The 18,549-nt window shown below is 39.8% G+C and overlaps 1 protein-coding gene across 1 annotated transcript in view; it reads right to left on the reverse strand.

Annotated features, from left to right (window-relative positions):
* NDUFV2 (NADH:ubiquinone oxidoreductase core subunit V2) overlaps positions 1–18,549 on the reverse strand; it is a 44,211-nt gene that overhangs the window by 9,109 nt on the left and 16,553 nt on the right. The window contains exons 3-6 of the mRNA XM_077492460.1: positions 17,103–17,165; positions 16,780–16,896; positions 7,666–7,834; positions 6,756–6,865 (exon numbers count right to left, since the gene is read on the reverse strand). Coding sequence (XP_077348586.1) covers positions 6,756–6,865; positions 7,666–7,834; positions 16,780–16,896; positions 17,103–17,165 — 459 coding nt within the window. The remainder of the gene's footprint in view (positions 1–6,755; positions 6,866–7,665; positions 7,835–16,779; positions 16,897–17,102; positions 17,166–18,549) is intronic.

The following is an 18,549-nucleotide window of genomic DNA, read 5'->3' on the forward strand; positions in this document are numbered from 1 at the left end:
ACCATACAATAATTATCTTTTTTATCTAATAATTGAAGGGATTGTAGTTTATAAATTATTGTGTTGACATCATACATAGTGTGTAGGGTAACGTATCATTTGCCCATATTGATGGTCTAGACTGTGTATTATTGAAGCTGTATTTGGGGAAATTCAGACACAAACTTGTATTATATAAATTAAAAATTCTGTGGTCCCAGGGAGAGTATTTATTGTCCCGTTCAATTTAGTAAGCTCTGTTGGATTTATATTTCTTTCAAATTGGCAATATCCATCTGTTGACTCCGTGAGACATACTTTGGATTCCTTCTGGCCAGAGAAATTCAGAGGACCGTTTCCTTGTGCAACAAGGCATATTGGGTGTTCTTTACGAGGCAAATCCACTTTGCACTGCACGTGCACTTGGAAGTGCAGTCGCTCTAAATCGAAGGGGTAGATCTGAAATTAGTGGAAGCGCTGCTGATTTTATCATCCAATCATGTGCAAGCTAAAATGCGTTTTTTTATTTTCCTTGCATGTCCCCCTCAGATCTACAGTGACTTTACTTTCAAGTGCACTTGCAGTGCAAAGTGGATTTTCCTTTAGTCAATAACCCTCATTGTGTTCTTGGAAGTAAGGCGCGATTACCTCACATATTTTCTAACAGAACATTTTGGGCCTCTCTTGAGTTAATTGTAAAATATTAAACAAATATTGTTTCATTGCCGTGTTGATGTTTTGATAATGTGTGTGTGAAATATCAATCACCAGAAATTCCAGTTCTGTATGACATTGTATCACTATACTTTTTAATTAATAAAGTCAAATTATTTTCTTATTAAATTTTGTTGGGAGATATTTATACATTGGTAAGAAATCCTCATAAAATAACAGACTCAGGAAAGGATTGTGGTATGTACTGATTATCTGAACAAGGTCCACAAATTTACCATAAGGTTGGAGAGGCACTGAAAAATAAAACAATGAGATCGTAATTAAAATTCCATACCACACAAAACATACTGCATCCCTCAATTAAATTTTAATGTCTCAAAGACAAAATTGAAAAAGGTGCCGGTGTGCAAGTTCTTTATGCAGTGCCTTGGGAAGAGAGGGGGAAAAAAAAAATAAAAAGTATTCATACCCCTTGAACTTTTCCACATTTTGTCACGACTGGAAGTAAGTGAAATGTTACATATTAAGGGGGACATAATACTGTATAAATACGCAGTGGACAGGCACCCCAGATGCCACTGCATCACTTTCCATGCTTTTTACTACAAACCGGTTTTTAAATTGTAATAAAATGTGAGTGTTGCCTTTTTATAAACAATAAAATGTCTTATATTGAAATAGAATTACACTATGTGGCCTATTCCTTCTCCTTATATACACACACACACCACTTGAGAGATACTTTGAGCCATCGCCCCTCCGGTGATTATCCATTGGAAGCAGTACTGTGAAGCACTATAGGAGTCTACATCCTCAACTGGATGCTGTGTGCCGATGAATGGTTCCACAAGCTTTATTGACTCATTAGGCTTACGCCTATTTGGGTTAAACTTTTCTGGTAAGCCTTATACTTATTGGTGGTAGATTACCTACTGGCACACTGTTTGCACCAAGTATTTTCAAGTTAACATTTCACTATGAATATTTGTTATTCACTTATGAATGTATATTTAATTTTTGTTTCACAGTAATATTTTTTTTCACAAAATGTCTATGTACCGTATATACTCGAGTATAAGCCGAGATTTTCAGCCTCTTTTTTGAGGCTGAAAGTGCCCCCTCGGCTTATACTCGAGTCACCGCTGTCTGACTGCTCGATCAGCGTATCGAGCAGACAGACGGCGGACATTAAAATTCAAAAGCCGCGCCTCCTTCTCCGCCTCCGCCTGTGATAGGCGGAACACTGAACTTCCCAGCAGTCAGTGTTCCGCCTATCACGGACATCCGTTCATTCTCATACTACGGACGAGTATGAGAGGATGTCCGTGATAGGCGGAACACAGGCTGCTGGGAAATTGAGTGTTCCGCCTATCACAGGCGGAGGACGGAGGCGCAGCTTTTGAATCGTAGAATGGCCGCCGAGAAGAGCGGCGATCCATCGGCACGACACGGGACGGAGGAGGCACGGGACAGAGGAGGCACGGGACACCGGAAGGCACGGGACAGAGGAGGCACGGGACAGAGGAGGCACGGGACGACGGCGGCTCGGGACGACGGCGGCTCGGGACGGAGGCTTGGGACACAGGTAGGCTGGACACACACACAAGGCTGCACGGACACACACACACACACACACACACACACACACACAGGGATGGATGGATGGATGGATGGATACACACACACACACACACACACACACACACACAGGGATGGATGGATGGATGAATACACACACACACACACAGGGATGGATGGATACACACACAGGGATGGATGGACGGACACACAGGGATGGATGGATGGATGGATGGATGGACACACACACAGGGATGGATGGACGGACACACACACAGGGATGGACGGACACACAGGGATGGACAGCCATGTCTCACCCTCGGCTTATACACGAGTCAATAAGTTTTCCAGTTTTTTGGGGGTAAATTGGGGGCCTCGGCTTATATTCGGGTCGGCCTATACTCGAGTATATACGGTAACTATATGATTGTTTGATCATTCCGATCCGAGAGATAGAGAGATAGGAATGCTGCACAAACAAAAGTAAATTTATTGATAACATTTACATCACATCAGGTATAATTCAGGTACCTGAATTATACCTGATGTGATGTAAATTTTATCAATAAATTTACTTTTGTTTGTGCAGCAATCCCTTTTCTGCCTTTATATATTGAGTCTTTGGGACAGACTCGATTGCTGGCACACCTGCTTCACTGACCGTGTGTGCATCTCACTTACTACTTCATTATACATATAGTTTTTCTCAATTTGCAAATTGTGGATGAAAACTAACAGTGCACATAACTCTGTGAAACGTGTTGGTCTATCACATAAAATCCATTTGTTTTTGGTTGCAACATGACAAAAATGTGCAAAATTGCAAGGGGTATGAATACTTTTTCAAAGCATTGTAAGACTTTCTGAATAGTCTGCATTTACAAAGAATCACCTGGGGTTTCTGAGGCATTTGCAGGTTACCAACAGTAGTTAGCATCAGGCAAATAATGCCTACCATTAACTAAGATTTGACTGGAGGAAATTCACTTTAAAAAAAAAAAAGGTGGACCCAGATCAGTAAAGCGGGTTTACTGGCTCAAATTTCTCTTCAGAGTGCCCAGAGATCCCAAAATCCTCATACTGCCACCCCATATGCATGGCTATTCATTATCAAGACCACGTCTCATTTTACAGCCAAAAAGACTGCAGCTCAGTTACTGTTGAAAAAGCGGCGATTGACCTAAAGGAACATAATGGGATTGGGGAGTAAAAACCTAACTCCCATTTTGTTTTGGACAGTGGGAAAAAAATTGGTCCAAATTCTAGCCGTTTCTCCTCAGTTCCTGTCTCTTTGATGAATGAAAGAGTGGAAAAGGTTTAAAATCAGGATATGATTGCGGTCTGTTTACTTCAGGGAGACTCTCCATCACTTCCTATCCCATAGACAAGTGTCAGACAATATAAATTCAGGCATAAAAAGTCTCCTCAACAAGGCACATTTATAAGTTCTAATACTTCCAAAGCTAAAAATAAAGGTTTTGGTGAGAGTTGGGGCTTTATCGCATCTGTACCACTTGAAACAACCAGATTATTTTTTCTCACTGTACATCCATGGTTTATCCGATTGCAGACATTTTGATAAATGTTAGCGATGTGTTTCAAAACAATTCCACTCTCTTCTGGATATTATTGTAAACCTGAATACTTTTTTCTGTGAACATTACAATGGGAACTCAACTTCTATAAATACAGTCTCACTATTCCTATTAGACAAACTGTTTATATCTGGTGTTAATTCTAAACTATGATCAAGGTCCTAACTGACACTTTAAAATTATTATTATTATTTTTTTTTTTTTTTTTTTACAAATGAAGCAACTTCTTCCACAACAGATTTGTTGTCACTGTATTTACTAGGAGGAAGTAGTAAGCTGCAAAAGCCATCTTTTATCTGGTGTGCATGTGTTCCATTCTCTACACAATAAACACCATCTGCACATCTAAAACCTGTATTTAAAGTCTCACAGCACTGCTTTGAGATTAGCAGGTAGATTATCTAGCTAGTAACAGCAACCATCCCAATCTAGATCAGCCTCTCTCAACCTTTTTTTACCCTGGAGGAACCCTCAAAATGTTGATGTTTCAGGGAACCCCTGCTAAAAATCATTAGTTGTACATTTGATCATACAATACAAGATCAGTAAGATGTGTAATTTATATAGTATCATATTTGACACCCAAAGCTGATAATTCTACAATACCGCCTTGTTTTATATGTTAATAATCATGGAAAGTGAGAAACACAGACAGTTTCTCACTGGTGGGGGGGGGGGGACCTCTAGCAATTTCTGGAGAGCCCTGGTAAGAAAGCCCGATATATGCAAAGCAAACATTCTAAGCAATAGCAAGCCCTTGCAGAGGACTAAATATATTTAAAAGGTCTAAGAATGGTTGAAAGCTTCTGACAACAGCATTTACAATACCAACTTGAAATCGTGTTCCATGCTGTAATGACTCATGTACATATACAGAAGCTAATGTTAATATACTGTGGATATGATTCATCGAACAAGGAACAAATTTTCCATTAACCAGGTGCACCTAGCTGTGTAATTTTTCATCCAGGGAAAATGATATTATAAAATATACATACACTATGTTTTTAATAATATATATATATATATATATATATATATATATATATATATATATATATATATATATATATATATATATATTTATTATATATTTTTAGAAAAATGTATTTATAGTTTCAATGCAAATATATACATATGGTTTCTCTTATAGGTTCAGCTTGTCCGGCGTTATATACACACACACAGCGCCAATTGGGAGAAATCAGCATGCAATACTACCAAACAATCCCTCAGCAAAGTGTGTGGTACACAGTAAGCTAAAACAATCATCACAGTGTGGGTCCATGTGGGTAGTGATGCTTCACAGAAATAGTTTGCCAATTTGAACTTCACGAGATCATATAATGCAATTCCAAATGCATGTGCTAAATATAAGACTATGGGGGTTATTTACAAAACTAGAGTGTGCGAAAAAAGTGCTGCAACTCTTCATAGAAACCAATCAGCTTCCAGGTTTTATTGCCAAAGCTTAAAAATTGAACAATCTGACATTAGAAGCCAATTGGCTACCATGCACAGCTGCACTGGATTCTGAGTGCACCAGTTTTAGTAAATCTACCCCTATGTCCAGCACTTGTCTGTAATTTAGCTTTATTACAATTCTAGCTTTAATTTGTTTTGTATCAGCTAAACTATAGGTTTTGCTGTATACGTGTATTTCTAAAAATGTGTTCTCTATTTGAACACTAACTAGGTGTTAATATACAGTACTTTACAAAAGCATTAGTATACCGTTTATAAACCAGCTTAAAGACAGACATATGGTCAGCTTTTAAAGAACCCATAAGCGTGAAACAAAAATTGGCTTATATAAAATAGCTAATAATGGCATTATCAGATGCACATGTACATTCCAGGTGCTTATCAGAACCAAAGATGTTAAAGCTAATCCCAGCATTATCAGGGGAATTTAGAGAAGAAACCCATTTGATGATTTAGAATGCATCACAAGTGTTTATAAATCAATGTAGAATTTTGAAGCCAATCAGGTCTATCTAGTAGTCTTAAAATATGTCCTACCGTACAAAAGGTTTCATAATGGTGCACCTTTAGTGCAAGAAAAGCGCAAGAGAAATGCATCCCTTTAAATTTTTATGTCTTCACACTGGTCCTTTGCATTTCCATTGTGGTGTTAAAAATCTTGCTTGCTGCATTTTTGGTCAAAAAAATAAAAATAAAGAACACCTTCCTGCTCAAATGCATCGAAAACGCACCCGTTATATTTTTTGATTCATATGACGTATGCAAAACATACCATAAGCACAGCAAAATTGCATGCCATCTCGGTGCCATTTTCAACACCTCTTTTTGGCAAAATGGCAAAAGACAATTATCGGCTGCCGAAAATTTTGGTGCATCTCTAAAACAAATGCATTCAAATCTGGTTAAATGATGTAGTAGCATTCTCATAGGCGCGCATCAGATATTTTGGTTCTAATGTTGCTATTCGTGTGCTTCATCCCTGAAAATAATTGCTCACAAATATAGGTCCTGTGTGATTATGGAGAGTGGGAGATTTTTCTTTGGGAAGATAAAAACGTATAAAAGTCCAGTAAAGAAATGCAGACAAATTTTTCTATGGGCCTTATGTGTTCACAAAGTGTAAAGGAAGTTTACAATTTTGTGTTGGCTGCATTCACATTAGTCTTGGGCCACATGCGGCCCGTGGGCAACAGGTTGGACACCCCTGGTCCAGACCTCAACGTGTTACACATATAATAGTCTTGGTAAGCTTCAGCTCAGAGCAAGAAATACATTAAATTGCCAACTCCAGGCAAAAGTGTAAAAAGAAAAAAAAGAAAGCAAGAAAACAATCTCTCCACATGCTATTTGATAGGTGTCAGGCAGAAAAAGAAATGAAAGGACACTCAAACACACAGGAAAAATGAAACCCAAAATGACAGGGTTTAAAATCCATATACTCACATAGTATTGGTCATTAATTTGCACCATTGGTGCATTTACACAGGCTCCTAGACACTCAACTTCAGTCAATGTGAACAGTTTATCAGGTGTGGTCTCTCCCACGTGGATTCCTGGAATCACAAAACATAGCTGTTCTAGACATGTGTCACTATAAGTAAAATGCCTACCAAAAAATGATGTGGTAAAACCAAAACATCAGCAAGATAATTTTTTTAAGAAATGTATTCTTTGCACTTACAGCACTCTATCTCTAACATTTAGTCAAGAGAAAATACAGCAGTCAACACAAATCGAATTTCCATTGATTTCAATGCAGATCATGGAAGAGTTGTTTGAAAACACATTCAACTAAAAAGCGGCAGCTTTTTCTCCCCCAGGGCCCACCCCAGGTGTAGAAACAATGATTATAGATATTTAGTATAAATTTATGAAACTTTTCTTACACAAATATATTGAATGACCCCCCAAAATTGCACCATTTTGAACAAAATAGGTTTTGAATTTTTTGAATTAATCGTTTTAGAATAGAGATTAAAGCAAAAATGTAAATGAATTGTTTGAAGAACACCACATAGGTATGCCCTAGTCCCTCAGTGGGGACATGGTGGGTCCCAGAAACAAGGGAGCACATTCTGGCTGTGAATGGCTGAAAACTAGGATTTTTTGGCACCAAATTGCATTTACGGTGGCTAAGTGGCAGGACCCCACAAAAGTAGACTCCAAAGATTTTTGGCAAGACGTAAAAGATTGGACTTTGAACCTCAATTTTTCAAAATGTACTTAAGAGGGGAAAGGGGAAAAAAAAAAAAAAAAAAAAAAAAAAGTTCAAAGCTTGCAGTCTTTCCCCGTAGCCGAGATCCTCCAGTCCCTTAATTAGCTTTGTAGCTAATGATACAAACACAGGACTTACCAAGCTTCTTTTTGATGGCTTCCAATATCGAATCAGAATCTCTAAGCATGCAAGGTGTTGTCGTACAAATTTGAATATGGTACTTTCCTACTGGTTTTCTATTAAACATGGTATAGAATGTAGCCACTTCATACACTCGCATAGCAGGCATCTGCAGGACTTCAGCTACCTGACAAAACAGAAGAGGGAAAACCATGAAAAACAGAAACTTCATATTCTATTACACACTCGTTGTGCAATTTTTACAGATAAGCAACTCCTATCTTCAAATTGATTAGTGGTTACAAATTAATATCCACCGCAGTAGGGAACAAGACACAAAAAGATACACTTAACAGCTTTCCAGACCACTGTTCCCTTTAATCAGCGCAATTGAAGCTTTTTTTTAATACACATGCTTACGTAGGTTCTCACATTAAAAGTGGTTGTAAAGGCCACATGTTTTTTACCTTCAGGCATTCTATTTAACCCCCCCCCCCCCCCACTTCCCTGAGCCTGATCCCAATCCAGCAATGTGCACAAGAGCAGCGGCTCTCCCACCTTGGCTGAGACACAGCAGCACTCTAAGGGTCTTATGGACACACACAGGCAGCTCGGGAGCAAGCACACACAAGTGCCTCCATAGCAAGCGGCTTGCTATGGGGGCAGTCGGCAAAAGGAGAGGGGCCAGGAGCGCCAGCAGAGGACCTGAGAAGAGGATCAGGTATGCTCTGTGCAAAACCATTGCAGGGAGCAGGTAAGTACAACATTCCTTAATTTTAAAGGAAAAAAAAAAAACATAACAACCTGCACGCCTTTAATATCACTTCAGTATTACAATTGTACTGTAAGTGCATACTGATAAGATCCTGAATTGGTCATCTGGATAAAATGTATTTGTAATCTCTGAAAGAGAGGTTTACTTTTCGGTAACATCTTTGGTAACAGGTAAAGCAAGAAGCTGTATATCTTAAAACAACTGGTGAACCCTGGTGCTATCCCATGCTCATTTACTAAGGAGGCCATAATTGCCTTTGACTGATGTCACAGTCCATGTGTCAAGCTGGCCATCATGGGAAAGAGTCTGGCAGGCATAAAGATCACCATTTTTCCAAAGTCCCATTTCATAAGAAGTTGCCCCCCACTGTTGACCACTTGTTCAGGGGTAATCTAAGTTGAATTATTAATTCCAGCTTTACTGGGCCAAAACTAACGGTGGAATCTGTAAGTTGCAAAGACCCAGCAAGTGCATGGGGTTGTAATATAGCATTTATAGCCCCTGGTCTGCTTTATGATTTTCTCTGGCCTCCAGTCTGTTCCATGTGTACATTTTAATTTTTATTATGGCTACCTCAGAAAAAAGTTGGAAGATGAGGAAGGGACAATTAACTTAGCATGCTTTATTGGTTTGCTTGCGCAATAGGAAAAAAAAAATACCCTCAAATGGAAGCATCTCTAGTATCCAATAAATGCAAACTCTTGATAGCTCAGATGCTTTTGCTAAGGCATGAAGCTCTGCTTCTTCAGGAGAAGCAAAAGGGTCTAATGAATGAATATAGAGTGCCCTCGAGTGACAACTGCATTTTAAGTATAGGTCCTGCCACCCTCGGTATAAAACCAGGATCATAATAATAATAAAAAATATATATATATATATATATATATATATATATATTTCAATGTGTAAGTTCTGCACTGGACTCACAGCAACGGATTCCTATATCTTTATTTTAAACACCTTTGTCTCCATCCTCCTCCAATAGAGGCAATAGGGTGGCTGGGTTTTTCCATTTGTTCGATTTGTACATAAATACAAAATTCATATTCACAAACATTTTGTTTGGGCTGTTTGCAATAATACATGCACAGAATGTAATACATCTGGCCCTTTGAGAAAAGCATCCGCCCATTATAATAACCAGCCCCGAGCATCGTGCTGATTGTGTTCAAAGTTCAATGTATAACCATACATCTACCCCTTTGAGAAAATCATCCACCCCATGCTGTATTAAATGAATAACCAGGCCTGAGCATCAGGAGAGAGCGGAGTGTTGATTACGCTTGCGCAGGCCGGGCACTATGCTCTCTGCTGACGCCAGTTCCGATATCGCTGCCATTTGCGCTCCACGCTGGTTCCGACAGCTTCTCCTGTCCTGTCCAGGCTACACCCGAAAAAAAATAGAGTGTGAATCAGGATCGTGATTCTACATATGATTAATCGTGATATGACACTGTGCTGCTTTAACTGACAATTGCGTGGTTGTACAACACCAAAAAATTGAGCTTTCTTTTGGTGGTATTTGATCGCCTCTGTGGTTTTTAATGTTTGGCGATATAAACAAGAAAAAAAAAAATTATATATAAAAATTGTATTAGATATGTTTTATAGCAGAAAAAAAAAAAAAAAAAAAAAAATTATATATACATACCATATATATATATATATATATATATATATATATATATATATATATATATATATATATATATATATATATATATATATATATATATATATATATATATATACATACATACATACATACATATACATACATACATACATACATACACACACACTAAATTTCTTATTTCATCAATTTAGGCCAATATGTATTCTGCTACAGGTTTTTGGTTATAAAAAAAAAAAAAAAAAAAAGCGTATATTGATTAGTTTGCACAATAGTTACAGTGTCTACAAACTATGGAATAGATTTATGAGTTTTACACTAGTAATGGCAGAGATCAGCGATTTTGGCAGACAAAAGCAGACACCCAAACTAAGAGACTTGTCACGTGTATCCAAGAGGATGGCCATCAACTTCTCATTCACCACATCATCATTCATGCACTCAAAGCTAAAGCGTAGGGGGTTTTCTATTCCCTCGCAATGGTTCGTTTAGTTGTAGTAAAGAGATGTAGGGCCAATTGCCGTTCCGGCTGTAGCAATTCAATAATTGGTTTGCCAAGAATGGTTTTATAGGGGGCCCCTTTTGAGGTTAACCTGAAATAAATTACAGAGAAGAATATAGACACTGACCCATAAACTGCATGCCTTCGGGCATGACCACCACATATGTGTAGTTCCAAAACATCTGTGGTGCCAAGGTTCGCCATCACTGATCTAGGCTATAAGTAGCATTGTGGCACATGTAATAGAACAGCACCTTATCTTTGGTTGAAATAACGCCACATTACAAATTTTTCCAAGAACCTGTATTCTATTTTCTATGAACCAAAAGGTTGTCTAAACCAAAATTATAATATATCCAATATTAATAAAAAATTGTCTTCAAATCAGAAATGAATATTCAAGTGAGAATCTCAATATTATTCCCCTATTTCAATTACACAGATTTATTTCCTTAAAAAAACCAACGTTTCCCTTTTATTAAAAGCCACTATTGTCACTATCAAATTTGTGTTAATTTTGTACAGCGTGGACTTGAACCTTTTACCATGATTGGATAACAGATTCAATATAACTATGGTCACATTAACCACTTCAGCGCCCCCCCCCTTCCTTCCTGACCAGAGTACTTTTTGCAATTCAGCACTGCGTCGCTTTAAATGACAATTGCATGGCCGTGCAATGCTGTACCCAAACAAAATTGATGTCTTTTCCCCCCCACAAATAGAGCTTTCTTTTGGTGGTATTTGATCACCTCTCCGGTTTTTATTTTTTGCGCTAAAAAAAAAAAAAAAAAAAAAAAAAGAAGAACATCGTAATAAGCGTATATTGATTGGTTTGCGCAAAAGTTATAACATCTACAAAATTGGAGATAGTTTTATGGCATTTTTATTTAAAAAATGTTTTAATTAGTAATGGCGGCGATCTGCGATTTTTACCAGGACTGTGACATTATGGCGGACACATCGGATATTTTTAACACTATTTTGGGACCATTGTCATTTATACAGTCATCAGTGCTATAAAATGCATTGAATACTGTGAAAATTACACTGGCAGTGAAGGGGTTAACCACTAAGGGGCGATTAAGGGGTTCAGTGTGTCCTAGGGAGTGAACTGTGGGAGGGGGGCTACAACACACGATAGCAATCACTGCTCTCGATGACAGAGAGCAGTGATCTCTGTCCTGTCATTAGGCAGAAGAGGGAAATTCTTTGTTGACAAAAGCATCTCCCCATTCTACCTCTCCGTGACACTTTCGCGGGCACCCGGCGGACAGAGTCCACGGGACCCACAGTCTCAGTCACGGAGAACGCGGCGGGCGAGTGCCCGCATCGCCGCTTCTTCAAGGGGACGTACCTGTATGTCCTTTTGCCCACCAGTGCCATTCTGCCGACGTATATCTGCATGCGCTGGTCGAGAAGCGGTTAATTAACCACTTCAATACAGGGCACTTAAACACCTTCCTGCCAAGACCAATTTTGAGCTTTCAGTGCTGTCGCACTTTGAAGGACAATTGTGCGGTCATGCTACATGCTAATGACATTTTTATAATTTTTTCCCCAGAAATAGAGCTCTCTTTTGGTGGTATTTGATCACTTATATTTTTTCCCCAAATATTTTGGGGGAAAAAAAAAAAAAAATATATATATTTTTTTTGTTTCAGTTTCAAAACTTTGTAAAGAAGTACGTTTTCTTCTTCACTGATGGGCACCGATGAGGCGGCACCGTATTGTTTTGTACTGATGGATGCCAATCAGTGCATGCCAATCAGTGATGCCCATTGTGGGTACCGATTAGCATCCATTATGGGCACTGACTGGCATCCCTGGTGGTCTAGGGTGGCATACCTGGTAGTCTGGTGGTGTATAATCGATCAGCACAGACCCCCCCCCAGTCCGAGCAGCAGCCGATCGGCTCTCCTCTACTCCCGTCTGACAGAGGCGAGTGAGGAAAAGCCGATTAACGGCTCTTCCTATTTACACTGTGATCAGCCATGATTGGACAGTCTCCGTCGGACACTCTTTACCGAGATCGTAGTTGCGGGGTGTCAGACTGACATTGCAACAACGATAGCCGCGATGCATGCCCCCGGGGGCACGCAGCAGCTCACAATCCTGAGGACGTCATGATGCCCAGTCAGGATTTTGAAACCACTTTGCAGCCGTCATTTTCCTATAGAGCGGGCGGCAAGTGCTTAAGGACCGCCTTACGCCGATATACGTCAGCAGAATGGCACGACAGGGTACAAGCAGGTACGTTGCCCTTTAAGTGCCCAGCTGTGGGTCACGCGTGCCGGCGCACTCGCAACCTGGTCCCGAGCACCATGGCCGCGGGACCCAATTGCCGCCGGTGTCCCACGATCAGGTCACAGAGCTGAAAAACGAGGAGAGGTAAGTGTAAACAAACCTCTCCTTGTGCTTCCTAGCGGGGCTGTCACTGATCGTCTGTACCAAGTTATAGGGAAAGACAATCAGTGACGTCACACGCCAAGCCACGCCCCCTACAGAAAAAATAAAAAATAAAACCACCACACACACACACACACACAACCCCTACACTGCCCCCTAGTGGTTACCCCGTTCACTGCCAGTGACATTTTTAAATCGCACTGATCGCTGTATTAATGATGAAAAAAAATAAAAAAAAATAAAATAAATAAATAAAAAAAATATATATCGCTGATCTCCATTACTAGTAGAAATTTTTTTTTTTTTTTTATAAAATTGCCATAAAAATATCCCCTATTTTGTAGACGCTATAGCTTTTGCAAATCAAACGCTTATTGCGATTTTCTTTACCAAAAATATGTAGAAGAATACGTGTCGGCCTAAACTGAGAGGGGGGGGGGGGGGGTGGGAGTTTATATATTTTTGGGGGATATTATAGCAAAAAGTAAAAAAAAAAAAAAATGAATTTTTCTCAAAATTGTCGCTCTATTTTTGTTTATAGCGCAAAAAATAAAAACCGCTGAGGTGATCAAATACCACGAAAAGAAAGCTCTATTTGTGGGAGCCACATCGCAAGACCGTGCAATTCTCAGTTAAAGCGAAGCAATGCCGAATCGCAAAATGGTCCTTGGTCCTTTAGCTGTAAAATGGTCCGGGGCTTAAGTGGTTAAGCCAGCAAAAAATAAAAAAAGAAGAAGAAGCAGCATTACTTGCAGTCACAGGTAACCTTGCTCTTTATCGCTCATGTCTCATACAGCACATTCCATTTATTGGGAAAGAGAGGGAGGAGGCACAGCTACAGGATATACAAAAAGTTGGACTAAAAGTCCCAGCATACCCATTCACACATTATTTCTCTAAAATTGCTTACATTTCAAAAAACACAACATATACATAGTATTCTCCGGCTTTATTTGAATACTCCTCAGAATTTCCCTGATTAAGTTAGTTTTAACTCCCTAAATTTTGCTTACCTCATTTTCTGAAATCCCTTGCATCCCATGTACTGTAACCCAGTACTTAACTTACACTTGCTTCCATGATCAGACAGAACCATACCCCTTGCTTAAAAGTTATTTTGCTAAAAAAAAATAAAAAAAAAAAAAAAAAAAAAAAACACTGCCAGGGACCACTTCTATGCTTTTGTTCCTAGAATACTATTCGAGAGTGGCCCTTGTCAACGATTCGCAACCTCCCTTTTGTCCTTCAACCACTTCAATCCCTGAAGGATTTACCCACTTCCTGACTAAGCCCCTTTTTTGCGTTATGGCACTGCAACGCTTTAACTGAAAAATGCGTGGTCGTGCCATGCTGTACCCAAACAAAGTTGATGTCCTTTTGTTTGCCACAAATAGAGCTTTCTTTTGGTGTTATTTGATCACCTTGGCAGGTTATTTTTTGCACCATTAGCAAAATATAAAGAAATTTCTTCATCAGTTTAGAGCAATATGTATTCTACTATCGCTTATTAAGCTTATTGTTTGGTTTGTGGAAAATTTGTAGCGTCTACAAAATAGGGCATATATTTATGGCATTTTCTATTATACATTTTTTTATTTTTTTTTACCTAGTAATGGCAGTGATCAATGTTTTTTAGCGGGACTGCAACATTGTGGCAGACAGATTGGACACTTTTTTTTTGGGACCATCGACATTTATACAGCAATCAGGAGCTAAAAATAGCCACAGATTACTGTATAAATGTCACTGACAGGGAAGAAGTTAACACTAGTGGGCAATCAAGGGGTTAAGTGTGTCCTAGGGAGGCATTTCTAACTGTGGGGGGAGTGGACTGACTGGGAAGAGAGAGGAAGAGGAACAGCAGATCTCTCTACTTCAAACAGAACTGGGATCTGTCTGTTTACATTGACAGATCCTCGTTCTACCTCTCTGAGGAGCAATCGCGGGTAGTCGGCGGACATCAGCATTGGCTCTGGCATCGTGTGCTATAGCTCTTAAAGCTCAGCCGTACAACTGAGGTGATTCGTGCAACAGTCCCAACCTGCCGCTGTATAAATGGCAGCGGCTGGTCGGCAAGCAGTTAAAGTTTAAGGTATCTTACAAATGATACTTTGGATCAATGTAAAGTAGTGAGTGTACAGCTTGTATAATGTAAATTTGCTGCCCCTCAAAATAACTCACACTGCCATTAGTGTCTAAAATGCTGGCAACAAAAGCGAGTACACCCCTTAGTGAAAATGTTCAAATTGGGCCCAATTAGCCATTTTCTCTCCCCGATGTCATGTGACCCCTTAGTGTTACAAGGTCTCAGGTGTGAATGGGGAGCAGGTGTGTTAAATTTGGCGTTATCGCTCTCTCTCATACTGGTCACTGGAAGTTCAACATGACCTAGTGGCACAGAACACTGAGGATCTGAAAAAAATAAATGTTGCTCTACATAAAGATGGCCTAGGCTAGAAGACCACCATACAGTGGTTTAACAGGACAGGCTCCACTCAGAACAGGCATGGTTGACCAAAGCAGTTGAGTGCATGTAATCAGCATCGCATCCAGGAGGTTGTCTTTGAGAAATAGACGTATGAGTGCTGCCAGCATTGCTGCAGAGGTTGAAGGGGTGGGTGGGGTCAGCCTGTCAATGCTCGGACCATATGCCGCATACTGCATCAAATTGGTCTGCATGGCTGTCATCCCAGAAGGAAGCCTCTTCTAAAGATAATACACAAGAAACCCACAGTTTGCTGAAGACAAGCAGGCTAAGGATATGGATTATAGGAACCATGTCCTGTGGTCTGAGCAGACCAAGATAAACGTATTTGGTTCAGGCGGTGTCAAGCGTGTGTGGCGGCAACCAGGTGAGGAGTACAAAGACAAGCGTTTCCTGCCTACAGCCAAGCATGGTGGGAGTGCCATTGTCTGGAGCTGCATGAGTGCTGCTGGCACTGGGAAGCCACAGTTTGAGGGAACCATGAGTGCTAACATGTACTGTGACATACTGAAGCCGAGCATGATGGAGTCCCTTCGGAGACTGGGCCACAGGGCAGTATGACAAAGACCCCAAACATACCAAGACAACCACTGCCTTGCTATAGAAACTGTGGGTAAAGGTGATGGATGGACTGGCCAAGCATGTATCTACCCTATTGAGCATCTGTGGGGCATCCTCAAAGGGTAAGGTGGAGGAGCTCCAAGGTCTATAACATCCACCAGCTTCACAATGTCGTCATGGAGGAGTGGAAGAGGACTCCAGTGACAACCTGTGAATCTCTGATGAGCTCAATGCCCAAGAGAGTTAAGGCAGTGCTGGAAAATAATGGTGGCCACACAAAATATTGCCACTTTGGGCCCAATTTGGACATTTTCACTTAGGGGTGTACTCACTTTTGTTGCTGTGTGTTGTTATTTTGAGGGGTCAGCAAATTGACACTGTGTTATACAAGCTGTACACTCACTACTACACATTGTAACAAAGTGTCATTTCTAAAAAAAAATATATATATATATATATATATATATATATATATATATATATATATATATATATATATATATATATATATATATATATATATATATATATATATATATATACACACACACACACACACACACACAATATTTACAAAAATGTGAGGGGTGTACAATTCCCCTCTAGGACACGAACTTAAGCCCCATTAAAAAAAAAAAAAAAAAAAAAAAAAAAAAAAAGAGAAGGGGGGTGCATTCAGTACTACCTACCTCGACTGTCCTCGTCTAACATGGTGCTGTTATGGAAAATGAACAAAGAATAACTAGGAGCACAGTATTAAATTTTACCTTGTTCATAGCAGAGATAGGCAACCATCCATTTTGTCGTTGTGCCAAATCCAGCACTGGAATTACAGCTGCAGCTTTGTGACCTTCTGGGTAGTTTCCAACTATAGCTTCTATTCTCTTTTAAAAGAAAAAATAAACAAAGTAGTCTGTTAAAACATAAATCTCATCAGTATAATAGACGCTTGGAATGAAAAGCAAAGCAATTTAGATGCAGGCTTTGCAGCCACTAATGGTGTTATATAAAAGGCAGAGCCTGTTATATAACAGAAATGTCTCCCGTTAGCGCACACACACACACACACACACACACACACACAATGTACCTTGTAATTTTCTGGAGTGAAGTCAAAGGGTGTATCTGGGTTGTTCTCAGGGGTATCTCTGTGCTGCAGAAAACACAAATGAAATCATCAGAAGCCTGACACAGAATTACATATTCATTTATCCACAACTGAAGCAACTTGACATTAAAACTACTGTGTGCTTTCCTTTTTGTATAGAAAAAGTTTTATTTTTCTCAGTAATAAAAAAAAAAAAAAGAAAATGCTAAAATGTATATTTAGATGACTGTTAATCTACCACAGGTGCATCACAGATACCACAAAGTTAAGAAGAAAATGGAATGCTTTACTTATGTAAACACTGCTATTTACAGTTACCACTCTGTCCACCCCACAGCAGTTTTACTGCTACAGGGTGGCAGCTATGTGCCACATCATGTATATAATAATAATATAATATAAATGAGCTACTAGCCAGGCCTTAAGGGTTACTCGCCACTAGTTACCCCACCCAACCCCTAATCCAACCCTCATAAAGTCTCTCATGAAATTACACTTTAAAGTTTTATGCAGAATTAAGTTACAAAAATATATATTAACAACTATCAGTGCAGCCTTACTTGTGGCCATCAGCACAGCCTCACCCGTGCCGAGAGCAGGATTGCTCGCTGCAATAGCTTTAATTTGAATTTTCCATGTTCCCGGGGCTCACAGTCACATAGCCCCACCTCTTGGCCTGAAGCCTTTGATGACATCACACGTCCCACATTGGACCAATGCTCGGTCTATCAAAGGTGCTGGGCTAAGCGACAGTGAGCGCCGGGAACACGGGAAATTTGAATGAAACCTATTACAGCGGGCAATCCCACTCTCTGCTGATACGGACAGCTCGCCTCTTTCCCTGGCTGGGAGACAATGCGCGCGCTCGCCCCCGCCCCCCAACACACACACACACACACACACACACACACACACTGGCTCTTCCGGATATGGGCGCTCATGCGTGCCGTTGGCTCCTCGCTCCCGCTGTGATTGCACACAATGGGAGCCAATCAGCGGGTACCGCGGACTCTATGTCCATCAGCACCCACCAATCATTTGTTACACAGATTGCTGTTCTGTCAGTAGGGAAGGCATGGATCCACGCCTTCCCCTAGTAAAAGCACCTCTTATAGTACACAAACACTAGCTAGACACACATTTAACCCTTTGATCATCTGTTAACCCCTTCCCTGCCAGTGCATATTTTTTAGGATTGATCACTGCATTAGTGTTACTGGTCCCCAAAAAGTGCCAGGTGTCCGATTTGTCTGCCGCAATAATCGCAATCCTACTATAAAAGTCACCAATTGCCGCAAAAAAAAAAAAAAAAAAAAAAAAAAAAAAAAAAGTATATCCCATGGTTTGCAGACGCTATAACTTTTGCGCAAACTAATCAATTTACGCTTATTGGGATTTTTTAACCAAAATGATGTAGCAAAATATAGAT

Source organism: Lithobates pipiens, unplaced genomic scaffold, assembly GCF_037356315.1.
Source record: "Lithobates pipiens isolate NorthernLeopardFrog02 unplaced genomic scaffold, aLitPip1_a1.2 Scaffold_19, whole genome shotgun sequence".
NCBI lineage: Eukaryota > Metazoa > Chordata > Amphibia > Anura > Ranidae > Lithobates > Lithobates pipiens.